Source organism: Geotrypetes seraphini, chromosome 9, assembly GCF_902459505.1.
Source record: "Geotrypetes seraphini chromosome 9, aGeoSer1.1, whole genome shotgun sequence".
Lineage (NCBI taxonomy): Eukaryota > Metazoa > Chordata > Amphibia > Gymnophiona > Dermophiidae > Geotrypetes > Geotrypetes seraphini.
The window spans coordinates 21,469,171-21,489,603 of NC_047092.1; the positions used below are offsets into that span (position 1 = coordinate 21,469,171).

Below are 20,433 nucleotides of genomic sequence, written 5' to 3' on the forward strand. Positions count from 1 at the left end.
TTGTCGATAAAACGGGGTAACATGGTCATGTTTTTTCCGACCAAAAATCAGACGCACTGCTGTGTTATGAATCAGTCTCAATCTTTTTTGATGTTTTTTGTGAGATCCCAGATATATTATATTACAATAATCCAGAACAGATAGAATAGAGGATTGTACTAATAACCTAAATGCATCACTGTCAAAAAATTTTTTTATCATTCGGAGTTTCCATAAAATTGTAAAACATTTTTTGGTCAACAGTTCCTTGTCTAGAATTTTATGGAACTCTATACGATAGCTGTCTTCTCCTGGGGCTTTCAATAAACGACTGTGGCTTATAGCCCAGCATACCTCTTCTGGGGTTATCGGGGCGTTCATTTTTTCCTGAGTCTCTTTGGATATATACGGCAACTTCAGCATTTCTAAATATAGCTGTCCTGGTAGAGCTGTTTTCTCTAGAGTACTATAAAGCTTCCAATAATACTTATAAAACATATCACATATCTATGCATCCAAGGATACTCGCTGTCCCCCTGCAGTTCTCATGGTCAATATCCTTTTCTGACTGGTTTTAGTCGATAAAAGCCGGCCTAATAGTCTCCCCCCCACCTTGTTTCCGTGCCTGTAGAGTTGATATTTATAGTACATCATAGACTCCTGCACTCTCTGATGGAGAAGTTCATTCAGCGCAAACTGCAGGCCCAGCAGCCTCTGTCTATGCTCCCTCATCTCAGAGTGCCAATATTTCCCTTGCTCTACTAAGATCAAACGATCTAACCGTAATATCATCCGGTCACGGGCTCTCTGGATATAACTACTATATCACCTCTCAATACTGCTTTAGCCGCTTCCCAGAAGAGCGCTGGTTCCTCCTCTGAAGTATTATGCTGCTTATATTCCTTCCAAAAGGCCAACAACTTTATTCTGATAAAGAGCCAGTGGAAACACCCATCGCATCCTCCACTTTTCCAAGTTCCCCCATTCCCATTGCACCCAAACCCACGCGTAATCTGAGATTATGTAAGTATCTATCTCTGTCTTACTAATCTTAGAAAATACATCTGGGGCCCCAGAATGTAATATATGCGTGACTAGGTACCATGTGATCTAGAAATGTGTGTATAGTCCCTTTCCTCCCCATGCAGAATCCGCCAGACGTCTGCCAAGTCCAGTGCTGAACACAAGTTGTGTATTGCTCTCACATCCTGTATTCTATCATGCCCCCCCCAAAAAAAAAAAAAAAAAAAAATGATGGGGATATGGCTATATGGCAAAAACTTTAACAGGGAGGCATAAAACTTCTTGTACGTGTTTGGAGCACACCATCGCCCTCTGCCAAATCGTCCCCCGACAGAGCACAATCCTCCCCTCTGTATCCTTATCCAAAAATAACAATTGATTTATTGTACCCTTTACGGAACAATATGGCCACTCCTCGTTGTTTAACACCTGCAGAAGCAGTAATACAGTCTCCCATCCACCATTTTTTTTAACTGGTCTGCTCTTTATCATTTAAGTGGGTCTCCTATAAATATGCTACATCTACAGTATGTCGCTGGAGCTGTTGCAGGATTTTTTATCTTTTGGGGGGGAATTAATCCCCCCCCTACGTTCCATGTTACGAACTTCACCCTATCCCTCGTGCATATAATAGAAGATCTAGAGATAATGCTATATCCCCTGTGGCATCCCCATCAACCCAGCCACTGACCTGACCGCCAAAGTGAAAGCTCCCCCTTCCATCCAGCTCCCCCGAACATCTGCATTCCCAATATTGTCAAAGTGTGAGGCACCCCCAGTCCTATCCTCTCCCTTCATCCCCTCTTTCCAGGCTAATTCCCCCTCCCCCCACCTCTCAACCTTCCTACCCTCCTTAGGCTGACAAAAACAAGCTCAAGGCCCCATAGAGGAAGTGCGTCTTGGGAAACCAGCAAAGAAGGCTACCCCAGCCTCCCAAACCCCCACCTCATACACTCACTCCATCATCCCTCCCCCACTACCCACCCCTCTTTTCCATTTAAATCTCACTCATCGCACATTTGCACTCCCCTTTCTGATATCAACTCACTCATTAACTCTTTACTCCCCCCTCCTTTGCTGACACTCTGCCACCCTCCCATAGCACCATTAAACCCACTCTCCTCATAATTCACTCCATCGAACATTTCACACCCCTTCAACTTCACGCTCCTACAAAAATTCCAAAGTCTCTGGAGAAGGATGCTTCAAGGTGGTCTTGTGGCCTCTCCCGACATCTGTGTGGCGCTGGTTGATGTTCCCTTCTTTCGTCGCTTCCAGCGACCCACCTGTGCCTTCTTGTGACCCTTTTTTTTAAAACATGGAAACAAAATTCTGGGCTCACAGGACCTTTGAGCCGACTCCTGCTATGGAACCCCACATTGTCTACCTACATTCTGGATTATTTTTCCTTACGAGTGTCACTTTGCATTTGTTCAACAATAAATTTTATTTGCTCAGTCTCTCAAGAATCTCCTTTGTGTCTGCAAATTTAATCATCTTATCCATTGTTCCCTCTTCCATGTTAAACACCAGTTTCAGTACCGATTCCTGGGCCTATTTACCTCTCTCCACTGAGTAAACTGACCATTTAGTCCTCCTCTTCATTTTCTGTTTTTCAGTTAGTTCCCAACCATGTTCAAACAGACTCCTCGAAACCTGTGGCCATCAGAATGGAAGAGCTTGTGTCTTTAGAATCCATTCTTCCATCTAATGGAGCTCAGATGTGGTTCAGCACACTAGAGCAGTGGTTCACAAATTAATCTTTACAAGTCCAGTTTCAAGAGTCACCAAAACATGTGTATTAGCCTGGTAACTAGTCCTACAAGCATCAATAAATACCTCTCAAACAGTACCTCACCAGATTTGGGAGTGATTACTCTAGAGATCTAATAACTGCCTGTTGAGATGTAGTTACACAATTACAACTGTGGCTATATGTGATAACAGCATTAAATACCAGATATTATAGTACCCAATAGAGAAAATATATACAGGAAATAAAAAGAAGACACCTACCCGGAAAACTTCAGCATGGTCCAAACGTGATACGAGCACCAACGTCTTTGGAGCAAAGAGATGAGCTGGCTCGATGAGGCTAGACTCTTCCTCATCACCACCATTTCTAGTGTGATTCTGAGACTAGAAAGAGAAACGGAAGTAAAGAAGTGAGGAAAATGGAAAGTAAATAATGCATAAAATAGAAACATGGAATGTCTTACAGACTTGTAATATACTTAGAGGCAATACTTAACATCAACAAAACCATTTGCAACTGTCTTGGTTTGATTTTTCCTAATATTTGTTTTATTAAATAATGTATTATTTAGTATCACATCCAAATTATCAAGTCTATGAAGGCTCTTGATTTGAAATTATACTGACACACAAAGGCCTAGATTCACTAACCCTCCGATCCGTGTGCAATTGAAGGCAGGCCGACCGATTCGCCAACTATCTGCATGCCTCCAACTGACTGCACGGATCGGATTGAGCCCTGACAGTAGTGACAGGAGAAGCAGCCTCCTGTCACTACTGTCGGCTCTGCCGACTTTTTAAATTTTTTTTAAAATCAGGCTGATATTTTGCGTGTTTTACACGCAAAATATCAGCCTGATTTAAAAAAAAATTAAACTCTCCTCCCTCTCCCGACAAGTGCCCCTTCCCCGAACCAAAAAATACCCAACGCAATGGTCCCACTCCCACCCCCACCCCCCTCCAACTGGCCTACCGCATCCCCGACTGACCCACCCCTGGTCGGGCCGGGCCTGGCCGGGCTGCCTGCACCCACCCCCCTCCCCGTATCTTTAAAAATGTTGGGAGCAGGACGGGTGCTTGGTCCTTCCTGCTCCTTAGGCTTCCCTCCATGATTCTTTGGGAGCAGGAGGAAACGCAAAGTCCTCTTGCTGCTCTCCAGGCTGCTACGCAATACGGGCCTTAGGCCACACCCCAGTGCATCATGTGATGCACAGGGAGAGGCCTAAGGCCCTGATTGGCTGAGGCACCTCGGGTGCCTCAGCCAATCAGGGTCTTCCTTAGGGAGGAGTCTAAGGAAGTCCCTGATTGGCCATAAACAATGCTCTCTGCCGCCCTTCCCCACAGTACAGCCCCGCTTTAAAACCATGGGCTTGCACCGCGGGGAAGGGCGGCAGAGAGCAGGAGAGTCGGGGCAGGCAGAGAGCAGGTCTAGGCAGAGAGAAGTGGAGATTTTTACACAAGCAACTGGTCTTCACCAGTCACTTGTTCTTGATCGGCCAAGCCAGTTGGTGTGTCAGGAGAAAAGTTTACTGAATCGCGTCCCTGCCTAATTTGCATGCGTTTCCTCTCATTTGCTTGCATGGATTTGAAGCAGATCGCAGAACAGGTTTGTGAATCGGGCCGGAGGGAAATCTGCTCGCTAAGGGCTCGCAAACCGATCAGTTTGCTTAGTGAATTTGGGCCAAAGAGAAAAACCAAAACACCTTTAGGTGTTATTCTAAAAGGAAAAAAGTTGTTGCTCTCCAGTCCTAAAATGTTTGATGTTAAAGGGCAGAAAAGTCACAGATGATTAACACTTAGACTGGGAGGACTTAGGGGTAGATTCTCAAAACTAAAATCTGCCTTTAACATGTTCGCTAAACAGGTTCCAGCTGATTTAACGTACACATATTTTAGCAGTGGATTATCAAAACGGCTTAGGAAGGTCTTTTCTGAGTTTTCTAGCAGTCTCCGATACTGCTATGCAAATGTAGAACAATGAGGTCATTAATAATGAAATGATCACTCCGAGCAATTCTCTAACCTCGTTTTGCCACATTTGCATCCAAAATTTAACGACAGATCTGAGTAGTGCCTGAGTGCCTTTTTTTTAATCCCGGTGATCCAGCACACTTTCCGCGCTCCTGCCTCACTGAACGGCTGCCTCCTGATCTGTTCCCCTGCTCTCTTCCGGCAATGGGGCGCATGCTTTTTGCGTGCCTGCCTGGTCCCGCGTCGCTCCCTGAATGGCTGCAGTCAGTTCTCGCAGGACACTGACGGCAGCCATTCAGGGAGCGGTGCGGGACCAGGCAGGCACGCAAAAAGCGCGTTTCAGCCTCATGCGCTGCTCCACCGCTGCCGAAAGAGAGAAGGGGATCAGATCAGGAGGCAGCTGTCCAGCGAGACAGGAGCGCGGAAAGCACGCTGGACCACCAGGATTAAAAAAAGGTACCACGGTGGGGGGGCTGCCTAGCAATACTTTCATCGCTTTTGTATATCAAATTTCTGCTAACTTTAAAGTATAAGATTAGCATATCTTTCAACCAATCTAACTTCCAGCTTCTGTCACCAGCATTTGAATGTCTTTCTCATATCTCCCCCTCTCTCCTCTCCTTTTGAGTATTCCCATCTAGACCCTTTACTTTCTTCTTACAGGGCTATTCTGAAAACCATTCTCTGGGTCATCTTCATTCTCTCTCTACTTACCTTGGACCATGTCCTGACCTACCACTATATCACCATATGGGGAACAGGGTGCAGGGTGGTGAGCTGAATTTTTTTTTTTACTTAGGTTTTCCTCCTCTACAGGAGGGGTGCGTCTTATGGTCGGGTGCGTCTTATGGAGCAAAAAAATATGGTAGTTATTTGCAGAGCTTCCTCACAAACCGCATCTCCCAGCTCTGCACACGATTTGAGCCATACAGAAAATCATGGTACAGGACTTGAAAATGTGAGACTTCCCAAATATCCTGCACCATACCGAGCTAGGTGTATGAAATCCTACGCACCAGAGGGCAATTTCTAGGTGCCATGGCAACCTGGGACTTGTTGAGCCCTGGTGTAAGTCAATCTAATACTAGGGATTTTATGCGGTATTTTACATATGTGATCCGCTGAGCAAAAAAATACCAGAAGTGGGGTATGTGACTTATTTAATCACAAAAGAGAGGGTCATCAAGCGCATAATCTCACAAACTTTCAGCCTCAGGTACAGACTAATTAGGTCTTTTAAAAAATGAGAAACATTTATCAATAAAAAGTACATTTTTTGAAAAACAGCAAACTTAAGACATTTCTATCTCCGTAATCCATAAGAAGTGATGGATAAAATTTTGACCCTATAGTACACAAATCTTTCAAAAATGAAATGTTGCCCAAATTTATCCCTCCAAACTTTTTAAGCCTTTGTTTCTTATTTGTAATCTCACTTTTGGCAACATTTTACTCAGTGGGACACATATATTTTACTGTTAGTTCCTGTAAACTACTTTGGCCTGAATGTTAGTTTTGTAAAAATCAAAACTGACGGTAGCAAGGCCTGAAAATGCCTTCCAGCAGAAGTAAAAAAAGCCACCACACTGTAACAGATTTTCACCACGCTTGCAATAGATATGGAGGAGAGAGAAAGGAAAAAAAAAAAGCATTAAAAGGATGGATTAGCAAATTTGGGAATAGAGGAAGTTTATAGGTATATCTGCCCAAAACATACAAAATATCTCAACTGGGCAGAATGCATGGACCATTCTTATTTTTAACTGCTGTGACTCATCTCTCTACCTGTCTACCACATCTCCTCCAATCTCAAAGCTGGGATGGCAAAGGTGGTAGTGGGGGTTTAGGCAATGACACAGATTCAGAACAGCAAAAGGAGGTCAAGAGTGAGAAGGGGATCTATCTGGACTGCTTCAGATATCTCTTCAAGGATACTAAAGAAGCCAAAGGCCAGGATATCCCAACTGTCTGAACCCAACAGGTACCCGGTTCAACTGGACTGAGTAGACGACCCCAGGTCCAATCCAATGCTCCACAGACTATCAGCCTACCATCTGACGGAGAGGAGCTAGAAGGTGCTGTATAACAGCAATGCTCACAACAGTTTGTTCTGTCTTCATCTGCTGGTAGAGAGGCACAGCCCATTTATCTGGGCTGGTCAGATAAATAAGAAATGTCTTTCTGCATGGATGTATAACACAAATTACACATAAGAAGGTAGTATACTTTAGACACTCCGTGGGACAGGGGGACAGAAGAGACAAAAAAAGGCAACCTCTTACCTGCTGGCTCTCGATGGCTTCCCAGAATGTGAAGCATGAACAGTAATGACGTTCAGAGTTAATGTCAGTCAAAACAGCAATGAAGAACGTAGGGGGATTTCTTTCTGTAAACAGCTGCCACCCACTAGGTTGACAAAACTATGGAGAGATAAAAACAGGGCCCATGAAGAGGATGCTACACAAAAGGTGTAATGTTTGGGGGAAGACAGCTCCTATAAATGTCCTTTCAGAGTATTCTTTTTTATTTTTCACATTTAAAGTTTTTATCGAGTCATTTTCTACACTTGCAGACTGTAGAGTGCGTAAATTTCAACTCCAAAATTGATCTAGATTTTCCATTAACATTCAGATTTCTAGTTAAATTAAAATGTGTATTAAAAAAGGTCAATTTTGAAAGATTATCTAAAATGATAACTTTTTCGTGGACTAAATACATTTCTTGGCTAGATTTCAAGAGCCGCCAATCCCTTCCTCAAGAAGATTAGAGCAAGAAATGACTGACTACCTGAATATATAAGTAAATCATATCACCTTCTTTAATTTTTTGATCTATTGGCCTTCCTTCCATACATTCTATTGGACTAAAGTGGCAACCACACTATCATAAGGAAAACTAACACATTTCACTACCACATTGAATGAATGGACTAAGATCACACAATTGTGCAATTTACGTTACCTCCAGAGAATATCTTGTACACTTTAGAGGAGAGGAGGGACAGTGGAGATATGATACAGACATTTAAATACTTGAAAGGTATTAATATAGGACCAAATCTTTTCCAGAGAAGGGAAAATGGTAAAATAGAGGGCATAAATTGAGGTTGTAGGGAGGAAGACTTAGAAGCAATGTTAGGAAATTCTTTTACACGGAGGGGATGGTGGATGCCTGGAATGCTCTCCCGAGAGAGGTGGTGGAAAGGAAAATGGTGACTGAATTCAAAAAAGTGTGGGATAAACATAGAAGATCTCTAATTAGAAAATGAATAGTATATATTGAAAAGCTAAGGCCGATACTGGACAGACTTGCAGGGTTTGTGTCCCATATATGGCAATTTGGTATAGGATGGACTAGGAAGGACATTGATGGAAACTCCAGTAACCTGGAACTGGATGTTGCTGGGCAGACTTTACGGTATGTATCCACAAAAGACAAGATGGTTGGATGGACTGGAGTTAGCTTCAACAGCAACTCCGGTAGCTGGAACCTAAGGACAGTACCAGGTGGACTTTATGGTCTATGGCCCCAAAATAACAAAGCAAAAAAGGACAATTTAATGTAATCATGAATTTATAATGCATATAACTAATGGGAAGACTGAATGGACCGTTCAGGTCTTGTCATTTACTACCATGGTTCCCCAAAAATAAGCCCTAGTCAGGATTCACTGGCAGCGCTTCCCCCCGCTGCTGCGCAGCCATCCTTCCCTCCCATCCGAACCGCTGACCGCAAGCGAGCCCTACATACCGGTACCTCCCTCAAAATCAGCGTTGGGCTGGCAGCACTCTAAACAGGCTGCTTTGGCCTTGTCCGCCAGTGAATTCTCTCTGCCGCATTACTAATGCCTGTTTAAAGTGCTGCTGGCCCGACGCAGATTTGGAGGGAGGTACAGTATGTAGGGCTCGCTCGTGGTCAGCAGTTCGGATGGGAGGGATGGATGATTGCGCGGCGGCAGGGGGCAGTAGCGTTCTGCTGCACAAGGGATGGGAGGGAGGAAAGGATGGAAGCTGGGCAAGGGTTCTGCTGCACAAGGGATGAAGGGAGGAAGGGAGGGAAGGATGGAAGCTGGGCAAGGTTTCTGCTGCATGAGGGAAGGAAGTGTGTTTTTTGGGCCCTAAATTAATATAAGACACTGTCTTATTTTCAGGAAAACACGGTATATGTTACTATACACCCAGGCCTACATACAGGGTGGGAAAGACTACAAAACCCAGCCCTTCTTGTGAAAATCCTCAATTCAGATGGAACCACCAATGTAGACCTGGAACCAGAGAAACAGCGTTGACAGTGAAAGTTGTATGTCTCCCCTTCCACTCCCTATACAGCAATCTCAGCATAGGATGCTGCTTTGAGCTACATCTACCTTTGCTCCTGACTCAGACTATCCTACTTTAAACCAAATGATACAAAGCACACCACCAGGACTGGGCAGCAGAGGAGGAAGAGGAGGAGGCTGTACTGCTGTGTAGCTATGCTCGGATGAGGGGTGGAGCGAGTCAAGGGATGGGAATGGAAGGGGAAGAAAGAAAAGTGAGTGACTGAAGTATGGGGGACAAGAGTGCAAATAAGCGAAGGATTGGCAACTGTGGAATGGCTGAACATATAAAGGAGCTTAACCAATGGTGATGAGCTATGTCAGCTGAAGATGGAGGTTTAAATAATTTAGTGCTGCTTAAAAGTTAAATTTGAAGACTCAAATGTTTCGGTAATAATGGGCGATGAATTCAAATCTCACAACATATACTGAAGTTGGTGTTTGGATTGTTGATTATAATTATTTTCATTCATTGTAGTCTTATCTCCTAATGATGCCAATAAGTAAAACACAGACCTGTGTCGAGAAAGGCTTGAGGCCTGGAGATATTTATAGGAATGGACAGAGTGCAATAATAAAATTCAAAATTTGTGCTAACATTGTATCCAGCCTAAGAAGATAAGAAAATTTTTGGAACATTGACGATCACAGATTAAGATAAGTGAACCGTTATCACGAGAATGAGAAATATGTAAACTGGATAGTCATCTTCAGTAGTTACCAGTGCTATGATGGCATCATTCCCCTTTTATCCTTTGATGGGATAAGGCAGTTGACACAGAGCACTTCTCACATATTAAGGGAAAATATAGGGAAAAATCAGTACCAGGATTCAAGAAAACATGGGCACCCATCTCTGCCTGGTCAACCCAAAGTCAAGGGCAAGTTTCAAATTGAATAAAATTTTGATAAACTTGCAATTTTGAAATTCAAAGTGATGTACAGTAAAATATGGGGATGACAAGTAAAACAATTACTGACATAGACAAAGACTAACATGACTAATTAGATACAAAAGGATGAGGGGAGAACTACAATTGTGATAGAAAAGAGACATTTAAAGGGTAACACAGAAAGACAGGGAAAAGAAGATATTAAAGCCCTCATCCTAGTGTGAACCTCTGTATCCCTCACTCCAGTTTAGTGTGAATGTACCCTTAATGCTCTGCCGCAGACTGCTGGGCATGATGGACCTCTGGTCTGACCCAGCAGAGGCACTGTTTATGTTCTTATGTTCACCACTATCTCCCTTAAGAACATAAGAAGTGCCTCTGCTGGGTCAGACCAGAGGTCCATCATGCCCAGTAGTCTGCTCACGCGGGGGCCCACCAGGTCCAGGACCTGTATAGTAACCCTCTATCTATACCCTTCTATCCCCTTTTCCTTCAGAAAGTTGTCCAAACCCTTCTTGAACTCCAATACCGTACTTTGTCCTATCACACCCTCTGGAAGCGCATTCTAGGTGTCCACCACCCGTTGGGTGAAGAAGAACTTCCTAGCATTGGTTCTGAATCTGTCCCATCTTAATTTTTCCGAATGGCCTCTCGTTCTTGTAGTTTTTGAAAGTTTGAAGAATCTGTCCCTCTCCACTTTTTCTGTGCCCTTCAAGATCTTGTAAGTCTCTATCATGTCCCCTCTAAGTCTCCGCTTCTCCAGGGAAAAGAGCCTCAGTTTCTCCAATCTTTCGGCGTATGAAAGGTTTTCCATACCTTTTATCAAATGTGTCGCTCTCTTCTGAACCCTTCAGTATAATGTGAATGTACCCTTAATCCTGTGCCTCTAAAATATTGCGAATGTATCGCTGAAACCCGTTTTGAGCTCCTGGGGAGGACGGGCTGTAAAACTAACTAACTAAATCAATCTTCAGCCATGGAAACTGGAGGATAGAGAGGATCTGGACAAAGCTAATGAAAAACAGGTGGACTGCATGGCCCGATGCACTTAGCAGATATCAATTTCTGTGTGTTAACAAGCAGGGGCAAGCCTGGATAAGACAAGTTCCTCCTATATTTAGCCACCTAAGTACCGTATTTTCGCGGATATAACGCGCGCGTTATACGCGTTTTTACCTACCGCGCATACCCCTCGCGCGTTATATGCCTGAGCGCGGTATACAAAAGTTTTTAAACATAGTTCCCACCCCGCCCGACGCCCGATTCACCCCCCCAGCAGGACCGCTCGCACCCCCACCCCGAACGACCGCTCGCACGCGCTCCCACCCGCACCCACGATCGGAGCAAGAGGGAGCCCAAGCCCTCTTGCCCGGCCGACTCCCCGACGTCCGATACATCCCCCCCCCCCCCCGGCAGGACCACTCGCACCCCCACCCCGAAGGACCGCCGACTTCCCGACAATATCGGGCCAGAAGGGAGCCCAAACCCTCCTGGCCACGGCGACCCCCTAACCCCACCCCGCACTACATTACGGGCAGGAGGGATCCCAGGCCCTCCTGCCCTCGACGCAAACCCCCCTCCCCCCCCAACGACCGCCCCCTCCAAGAACCTCCGACCGCCCCCCCAGCCGACCCGCGACCCCCCTGGCCGACCCCCACGACCCCCCCACCCCCCTTCCCCGTACCTTTGGTAGTTGGCCGGACAGACGGGAGCCAAACCCGCCTGTCCGGCAGGCAGCCAACGAAGGAATGAGGCCGGATTGGCCCATCCGTCCTAAAGCTCCGCCTACTGGTGGGGCCTAAGGCGCGTGGGCCAATCAGAATAGGCCCTGGAGCCTTAGGTCCCACCTGTGGGCGCGGCCTGAGGCACATGGGCCCAACCCGACCATGTGTCTCAGGCCGCGCCCCCAGGTGGGACCTAAGGCTCCAGGGCCTATTCTGATTGGCCCACGCGCCTTAGGCCCCACCAGTAGGCGGAGCTTTAGGACGGATGGGCCAATCCGGCCTCATTCCTTCGTTGGCTGCCTGCCGGACAGGCGGGTTTGGCTCCCGTCTGTCCGGCCAACTACCAAAGGTACGGGGAAGGGGGGTGGGGGGGTCGTGGGGGTCGGCCAGGGGGGTCGCGGGTCGGCTGGGGGGGCGGTCGGAGGTTCTTGGGGGGGGCGGTCGTTGGGGGGGGGGGGGGGTTTGCGTCGAGGGCAGGAGGGCCTGGGATCCCTCCTGCCCGTAATGTAGTGCGGGGTGGGGTTAGGGGGTCGCCGTGGCCAGGAGGGTTTGGGCTCCCTTCTGGCCCAACTACACAAAGGTACGGGGAAGGCGGGTGGGGGTGTCGTGGGGGTCGGCCAGGGGGGTCGCGGGTCGGCTGGGGGACGGGCGGAGGTTCTTGGGGGGGGGCGGTCGTTGGGGGGAGGGGGTTTGCATCGAGGGCAGGAGGGCCTGGGATCCCTCCTGCCCGTAATGTAGTGCGGGGTGGGGTTAGGGGGTCGCCGTGGCCAGGAGGGTTTGGGCTCCCTCCTGGCCCGATATTGTTGGGGAGTCGGCGGTCCTTCGGGGTGAGGGTGCGAGTGGTCCTGCCGGGGGGGGGGGATGTATCGGACGTCGGGGGGGGGGCATCAGGCTTTCAGGATGGGGACAGACCTTCAAGGGGGGACAGGACTTCAAGGGAGGACAGTGCACGGAAAGTCAGGGGGGGTGAACGGAGAGTCGGGACAGCGCACGGAAAGTCAGGGCAGTGCACGGAAGTCAGGGGGGGTGAACGGAGAGTCGGGACAGCGCACGGAAAGTCAGGGCGGGCGAAAGGAGCGTCGGGCATCATGCGCGGTATACCCGTGAGCGCGGTATACAAAAGTTTTTGTACATGTCATCGTGATTTCTGCGCGCTATACCCGTGTGCGCGTTTTACACGGGTGCGCGTTATATCCGCGAAAATACGGTAGTACTTTCAAGACCCCCAATAACATCTATCTAATGACTGGGAAACAGCTAGATTTCATTCAAATGTCATTTCAGGGGAAAATTAACACTTCCTCCAGTACATAGCAAAGATATGACGTTGAAGAACAGCTCCCAGCCAATCTCTTTAGGGCAGGAGTGGGCAACCACACTCCCTGAGGGCCACAACCCAGTCGGGTTCAAGATCGCCACAAGGAATATTGCATGCGATCTATGTGCATTTGGAAGCAGTACATGCGAATCAATCTCATGCATATTTATTGTGGAAATCTGGAAAACCTGACCGGTTTGTGGTCCCTGAGGACTGTGGTTGCCCACCTCATTGTAGTTTAGAGGTTCAAAATCTGGTGCAGCAGTTTTATTCCCAGTTTTGCCAAAGATACCCACGTTACCTCAGATTTCTATTATCTCCCCTCCCTTTGGGTTCCTTTTCTCTCTCATCGTTCCACAATAATACTTGCCCTGTATTTATTAATTGGGATTTATTAACTGCCTTGATGAAGAGATTCACCCAAGGCAGTGTACAGCAAGTTGTTTTGTATTTTTAATCGAGGACTCTAAGTATTTTCCCTATCTATCTGTCCTGGTGGACTCACAATTTAACTATGGTACCTGATGCAACAGAAGGCTAAGGGCTCCTTTTACAAAGCCACGCTAGGGCCTTAACGCACGGAATATTGCACGCTAACTTGCCGCACGTGCTAGCCGCTACTGCCTCCTTTTGAGCAGGCGGTAGATTTCCAGCTAGCGCGCACTAATCCCTTCCCGGTCTTCTTCTAGCATCTTATTTTTTGGACCTACATCCTCACTTTTCCAGATGCATTTAAAAGAGGCAGCACCATGGTTTTCCAAATCACCTCATAAAATCAGTGAGACGCATCGCTCCAGGGATGGATCTCCTGAAAATGCAGTATTGTGTTAAGGTTAAGCAGAAGACATAATCTGTAGCCTCTTCAGACTGAGGATGCTTCAGGGAGCGGTAAAGCATTCCTATTCAGTGACATAAAAAAGCTATGGAAAAGAAAATAATTAATGACTGCTGTATTCTTTTCCTTTTCTTTTCTTTCTTAATTGTATTTAGCACACTCAAGGGGGGAGGGGGGAGTTGGAAATAATTTTATAGGATATGTTATAATATGTCATATAAAACATGTATATTTCTATTTCGGTTGAAAATGAGATGAAGGGTGGGTGGTTGGGTGGGGGTTATTACATTACTAGATTTTTATGTGTTAGATATTATAGTGCTATATTGGAATTAATCGTATAATGTATTTTTGTGCACTTGTTGTTCAATTTGAAAATGAATAAAGATTTAAAAAAAATAAAAATAAAATAAAAAGCTATGGATCTGGACCATAAGGATAAATCAGTCACACTTCCCAGGCTGCAGGAGGGTCAGACTCACCAACTCGATGCCTTGAGGAAAGGGGTTATCCTCCCAATCCTTTTCTGGAAAGCGCTGTACGATCTGACCCTGGCCTTCCCCACTGCCTGTATAAAAAGAGACTGTGTTAAAAAACAAGCATGCAAGGGGGTTCCAGGTGCAGCTGTAGCAGGGCGCAGCAGGTATGACTAGTGCACAGAACACAAGGTCAATATATCACTCTTACTTAGATCATTTATCATAACTTTCAGGGCTTATCTTAGTGGAAACTATACGGATCGGGATGGTTTGGTTAAATCGATAAAGGGGGACTTTTTCTTGAAGCAGCCTAACGGCGAAACATGTCGATGTGACAGGTCCCTTCCCGACGTGATAAGAGAGATTGCATGAATAGAGAAAATTTTAAGATAGGTTCTTATTTATTCAGACTAAGTCTAAATTATTGATATTTATATTTATATAAGCACTAAGCACTTTAAGATATAAGAAGATAAAATACTAAGAAAAAGAAATCAAAAAATATTAACATATATAGAGGGGGCAAATGAAGAAGCCATAGCCATTGAAATATATTTGGTCACTGAAAAAACATGGGTGACCAAATGGCATGTCTGAAGCCTTGAAAGTTATGATAAATGATCTAAGTAAGAGTGAGATATTGACCTTGTGCATAACTCTATAAAGGATTGGTCAATACTATATGAATGACTGAGTCATTTACTTATATAGTGCACAGATTACTGCGTAATCCAGAGAAGCCAAACACTCAGGGCTCCTTTTACGAAGGTGCGCTAGGGGTTTTATCACACGCGCTAGCCGAAAATCTACCGCCTGCTCAAAAAGAGGCGGTAGCGGCTAGCGTGTGCGCTATTCCGTGCGTTAAGGCCATAGCGTACCTTCGTAAAAGAAGCCCTCAGACTAAAGTCAACACGCCATCCTTCAATGCAGCAGTTTACTCCCAGTTTCTCCAAGCTAATCTTACTCCTGATATAATAAGATTTTTTTGCATGGAAAAATCAAAAGTAAAAGAGTCACCCTAAAGCACAGCGTGGCAGACGTACAAAGGCTGAGTTTGTAATTGCTCCTGATGTAGAAAAATGAATTTTTTGACTTTTGAAGGTAGCATTTTTTTCCCCAAAAGAGATCACCCTTTACTGATTTTCCTGTTATTTCATTCAGAGCTAACTCAGCCTTCTATTGTCAATTTTCTTGAAAATGTTTGGCTTTAACATTCTTGGCTACAAATTTTGATTAAAAAACCAGCCAATTAGAGTGATAATATTGTTATAGTGAACATATCTGGATATAAAAAGAAAGGCTACAGACAAAAGGTATCAAACATACAGCCCATGGGCCATTTTCGGCCTGGCAAACTCCATCATTCAGCCCATCTCAGCATTAACATGTGGCCTGCAGCTGCATCACTGATTTGGTGCTCTTTTTACAATTGTCACAGCCTAGTATCTCACTCTCAAACTATCAGGGACCGGTATTTCCAAGATCAGCATCAGTGTCAAATCTTAAAAATGTTGCCCCCATGTTCAGGGCTAGTAGCAGAATAATTTCATCCATAATCTTAGCAACCACGGAAACACTAGAAAATGAAAGCAAAAGCCATTGCTTTGGAGTATGTGTAAACAATTACAAACCTGTGGCCATAATGTCCCTGACTGCACCACTTTCTTCTGCCAGTATACACAACTATCCCTTCCCAGTGGCCAGCATCATGCAACAAATTTTCACTGCCCTCTAGTTGCCATTTACCATGCTGCCTTTTCTCCATCTATAGCTGGGCAAAATGCTTCCCACCATTTTCCTCAACTCTGCTCTGCCACCTGCCCCATTCTTGGGGTGACGTTTCATAGTGGCACCACTAGCTGTCTTCATTTCCAACAACCAACATATTCACCAAGGTGAATGACTGCCTATATAACATTGTTACACCAGTAATGTCAGGCCCTTCCTGCTGATAGCAGCAACACTTCTAGGTTTCACAATTAGTCTGCTGGTCCCTGCCTTCTCTGATGAAAATTAAAATCAAAAGGATCCACCTCACTCACCAGCCTCACTTGATCAGAACTATCCATGCCCTTCACTCTAATGTCTCCTGTATCATATGCATCTCAAGGAACCACCCAACAAAAGAGGGAAGAGAGTTTCATTTTCTTTCTGAATGTTTGTTTCTATACTCATTCATCATTACAAACACTACAGCAGTGGTTCACAACCCTGCCAGTCAGGTTTTCAGGATAGCCCTAATGAATATGCATGGAGTAGATTTGCATGCCTGTCACCTCCATTATATGCAAATCTCTCTCAGGCATATTCATTAGGGTTATCCCTAAAACCTGACTGGCTGGTGGTCCTCAAGGACAGGGTTGGGAACTCAGGTTCTTGAATCAAGGACTCCATGATTGTGTTATATTAGCTTTTTTGGCTCTCACAAAAAAGTTTTGTTATATTTAATCAATTTTGCCAACAGATTAAGGATACCTCTATGAGGGCAACTGTGTCCCTCAATACAGCACACTTGTATGTGGCTTCCTGTAAGAAAAAAAATGAATATACAGGTATTTATCTATTTTTCAGTCAAAGGTTGCCCTAATGGTCCAATATAACAATTATCTTTCGTCAATCTATACTGTTTAGAAAACTATACAAAATTCTCTATCATAATTTCTATTCAATTTATGAATTTGGGGGGGGGGGATTCTTGTAATTTTAAAAATATTTAGGTTTTATAAATTTTCACCAGAGGAAGATAACTAAAAATATCCCTGTTGGTTATTTTTTGTTGTTTTGGTTTTTTTATTACACCCAAAAGAACATAGGATTCAATCTAGGCCATTTCAGCAATTCATAAAGTGCAGGGAATCTCTTTTCAGGTGATTGAGATTATTGAGATTATACACACACTTTTAGTAATACAGATCTACTAATGAAATGCCTCAATTCCTCACAGAATTGTTTGGTTTGTGCCTTTCCTTATTACAACACAACACAGGTGATTATTTAAATAATAAGAATGCATGGGCCAGTATTCCAACAGCATCCCTATGTTTGGTTCTTTGCCACTGTTTACATATAAACATCAGAAATCTAAGACTTTTAGGGCTCCTTGAATTTTCCAATGGGGCAAGCGGAAGTTGAATCAATTTTAGGCCACCAGACTTGTGGTCACTGTAGTGTGTGTTGGTTTTTTGTCCCCATCCAGGAAGAATTTTTCTCCTCAGACCTTTCCACATTAATCAAAGGCTGTGGTTTGTCATGCATAAAGGATGAGGCCTTTGTATTTATTGAAAAAAAAAACAAAAACAAAAAACAACCATATCAGAACTACGTAGGATCTTTGAACACTGTAGCAAGATTCACATGCTTGCTTTGACATCTCCATTAGAAAGAATCGTCACCAGAGAAGAGCAACTAAAACGGTTAAGGGGCTGGAAGAGTTGCCGTACAGCGAGAGATTAGAGAAACTGGGTCTCTTCTCCCTTGAAAAGAGGAGACTTAGAGAGGGGACATGATCGAAACATTCAAGATAATGAAGGGAATAGACTTAGTAGATAAAGACAGGATTCACCCTCTCCAAGGTAGAGAGATCGAGAGGACGCTCTCTAAAGTTAAAAGGGGGTAGATTCCGTACAAACGTAAGGAAGTTCTTCTTCACCCAGAGAGTGGTAGAAAACTGGAACGCTCTTCCGGAGGTTGTTATAGGGGAAAACACTCTCCAGGGATTCAAGACAAAGTTAGACAAGTTCCTGCTGAACCAGAACGTACGCAGGTAAGGCTAGTCTCAATTAGGGCACTGGTCTTTGACCTAAGGGCTGCTGCAGGAGCGAACTGCTGGGCATGATGGACCACTGGTCTGACCCAGCAGTGGCAATTCTTATGTTCAATGATCAACCATCACCAATTTGAAGTCTGATTTATAATGTGGTGCAATCAATTAGCTTAACAGTGTTTAAAAAAGGTTTGGCTAATTTCTTAAAAGAGAAGTCCATAGGCCATTATTGAGATGGCTTGGGGAAAATCCACTACTTATTCCTAGGATAAGCAGCATAAAATCTGTTTTGCTACTTGGGATCTAGCTAGGTGCTTGGGACCTGGGCTGGCCACTGTTGGAAACAGGATACTAGGTTCGAAGGACCTTCGGTCAGTCCCAGTATGGCAATTCTGATGTTCCTTCTGTTTTTGAAATTTAATTTTTCTCAGTGCGTTTGTTTGTTGGTAACACAATTCTTATGTTCTTAACAGACTGGATAGGTCTATATGAAGTTAATTTAAATTTGGGTAGCGCCTGCAGGATCAATATCCCTGAACTGGAGGAGGAGGGGGGTCTCAGAGTCAACGAGACTTAGAGGAGACATGATAGAAACCTTCAAGATCATGAAGGGCATAGAAAGAGTAGACAGGGACAGATTTTTCAAATTATGGGGAACCACAAGTACAAGGGGGCACTCAGAGAAATTGAAAGGGGGAAGGTTTAGAACAAACGCCAGGAAGTTCTTTTTCACCCAGAGGGTGGTGGATACATGGAACACGCTACCGGAGGATGTGATAAGCAGGAGCACGCTACAGGGCTTCAAAGAAGGTTTGGATAGGTACCTGGAAGACAAAGGGATTGAGGGGTACAGATAGGAGTAGAGGTAGGTAATAGGGATAGGATTAGAGGATTAGAGGCAGTTACAAAATCAGTCAGGGACACTGTTCAGGCAATTAGGCCTGATGGGCTGCCGCGGGAGCGGACCGCTGGGCAAGATGGACCTCTGGTCTGCCTCAGCGGAGGCAACTTCTTATGTTCTTATTGTAAACTGTTGTGAAGGCATGACAATTTGGTAGTATATAAAATAATACAATTACACTTGAAACTTGAGATTCCTGCTGTCTGATTATTCTATTAGTCAGCTGCTCATTTAAACCAGAAGCAGTTGAGTATGGAGGGTTAAAGACCACAGAGAGTATAGGATATAGCATTTCAATTTTCTGTGCATTTGAATCTTTTGAAAAATACCGTTTTCAAGTTTATTATGGTTCTATTGGTTTACGATGCATACACTTAAGAACTTTTTACTTAAAATGTTGTTAAATTTTTGCATTTGTCGTATTTAACAGGAAGAATGAGCATGATATGCAACATCGAGGAGGGGGGAGGCATGACGAGCATGTCCTCTGCGGGTACTACACATTAAGATTGTTTCCAATTAGCAGGGATACACTAAAGACCTCTTCAAGAGGCAGTAAGTGCAAAAGTGACAGCACACAATAAGCACTACCAGTCTCTGGATTCACTAAAAGATAGCGATTCAATCGCTGTTGGTCGATTCCTGGCCGATTTTAAAATAGACTGGATGCCCCCTCCCCGTACCCGTAATGGAGCAGGAGGGGTGCTCAATACCTCCTGCTGCAATGCCTCCCGCGATGCTTCCGATGCCTTAGGCCCTGTTCCGGTGCATCATGTGATGTATTGGGAGGGGCCTAAGGCCCTGATTGGCTCAGATGCCTCGGGTTCCTCCCTTGGAAGGGGCCTGAGGCATCTAAGCCAAACAAGGACTTCCTTAGATACTCACTAAGGAAGTCCCTGATTGGCTCAGGCGACTTGGGCACCTGAGCCAATCAGGGCTTTTGGCCCCTCCCTGTGCATGAAATGAATGAAGCATGTAGGATCTTGCTCCATACGGTAATGCTAAAACAAATAGTATTTGGAAATTTACATATTCTATGATCTTAAAAGTGTCCCTGATGAAGCAGTGAATTTGTGAAATGGTTGCGCTGCCGTCGGACCGGATTTGGACTTCATTGATTTATAGAAGGACTACACAGCTGATTCAAACAAGGATCTTTTTTGTCTCATTTTTGTCTCATAAAGCTAAGTGCCTTTTCTTGGATTCCTATGAATATGTGGATAGAGTTTTAGATTTTGGTGATTCACTTGATTTTTTGCAATTAATAAATTAAATTGACAATATAGTTAAAAACATTAAAATAAAAATCAACAAGGTTTTTTGGACCAATGATAAAAATCATACCCCAGTAAGCCTCTCATTGGAGAATGAGGGTTGGGTGTTCCTTGTTTTTGTAATTACGCACCACCAATTACACACTAACTTGCTCTCCTCTTAAAGAGATCTGACAACATCAAAACAAATGGTACCAGGC

General features: G+C 44.7%; 1 protein-coding gene across 7 annotated transcripts in view; it reads right to left on the reverse strand.

Moving 5' to 3' along the window:
• SBF1 (SET binding factor 1) overlaps nucleotides 1-20,433 on the reverse strand; it is a 224,205-nt gene that overhangs the window by 136,275 nt on the left and 67,497 nt on the right. For all 7 annotated transcript variants that reach the window (XM_033957864.1, XM_033957863.1, XM_033957861.1 and 4 more), the window contains exons 2-4: nucleotides 14,299-14,384; nucleotides 7,011-7,148; nucleotides 3,019-3,141 (exon numbers count right to left, since the gene is read on the reverse strand). In XM_033957864.1, coding sequence (XP_033813755.1) covers nucleotides 3,019-3,141; nucleotides 7,011-7,148; nucleotides 14,299-14,384 — 347 coding nt within the window. The remainder of the gene's footprint in view (nucleotides 1-3,018; nucleotides 3,142-7,010; nucleotides 7,149-14,298; nucleotides 14,385-20,433) is intronic.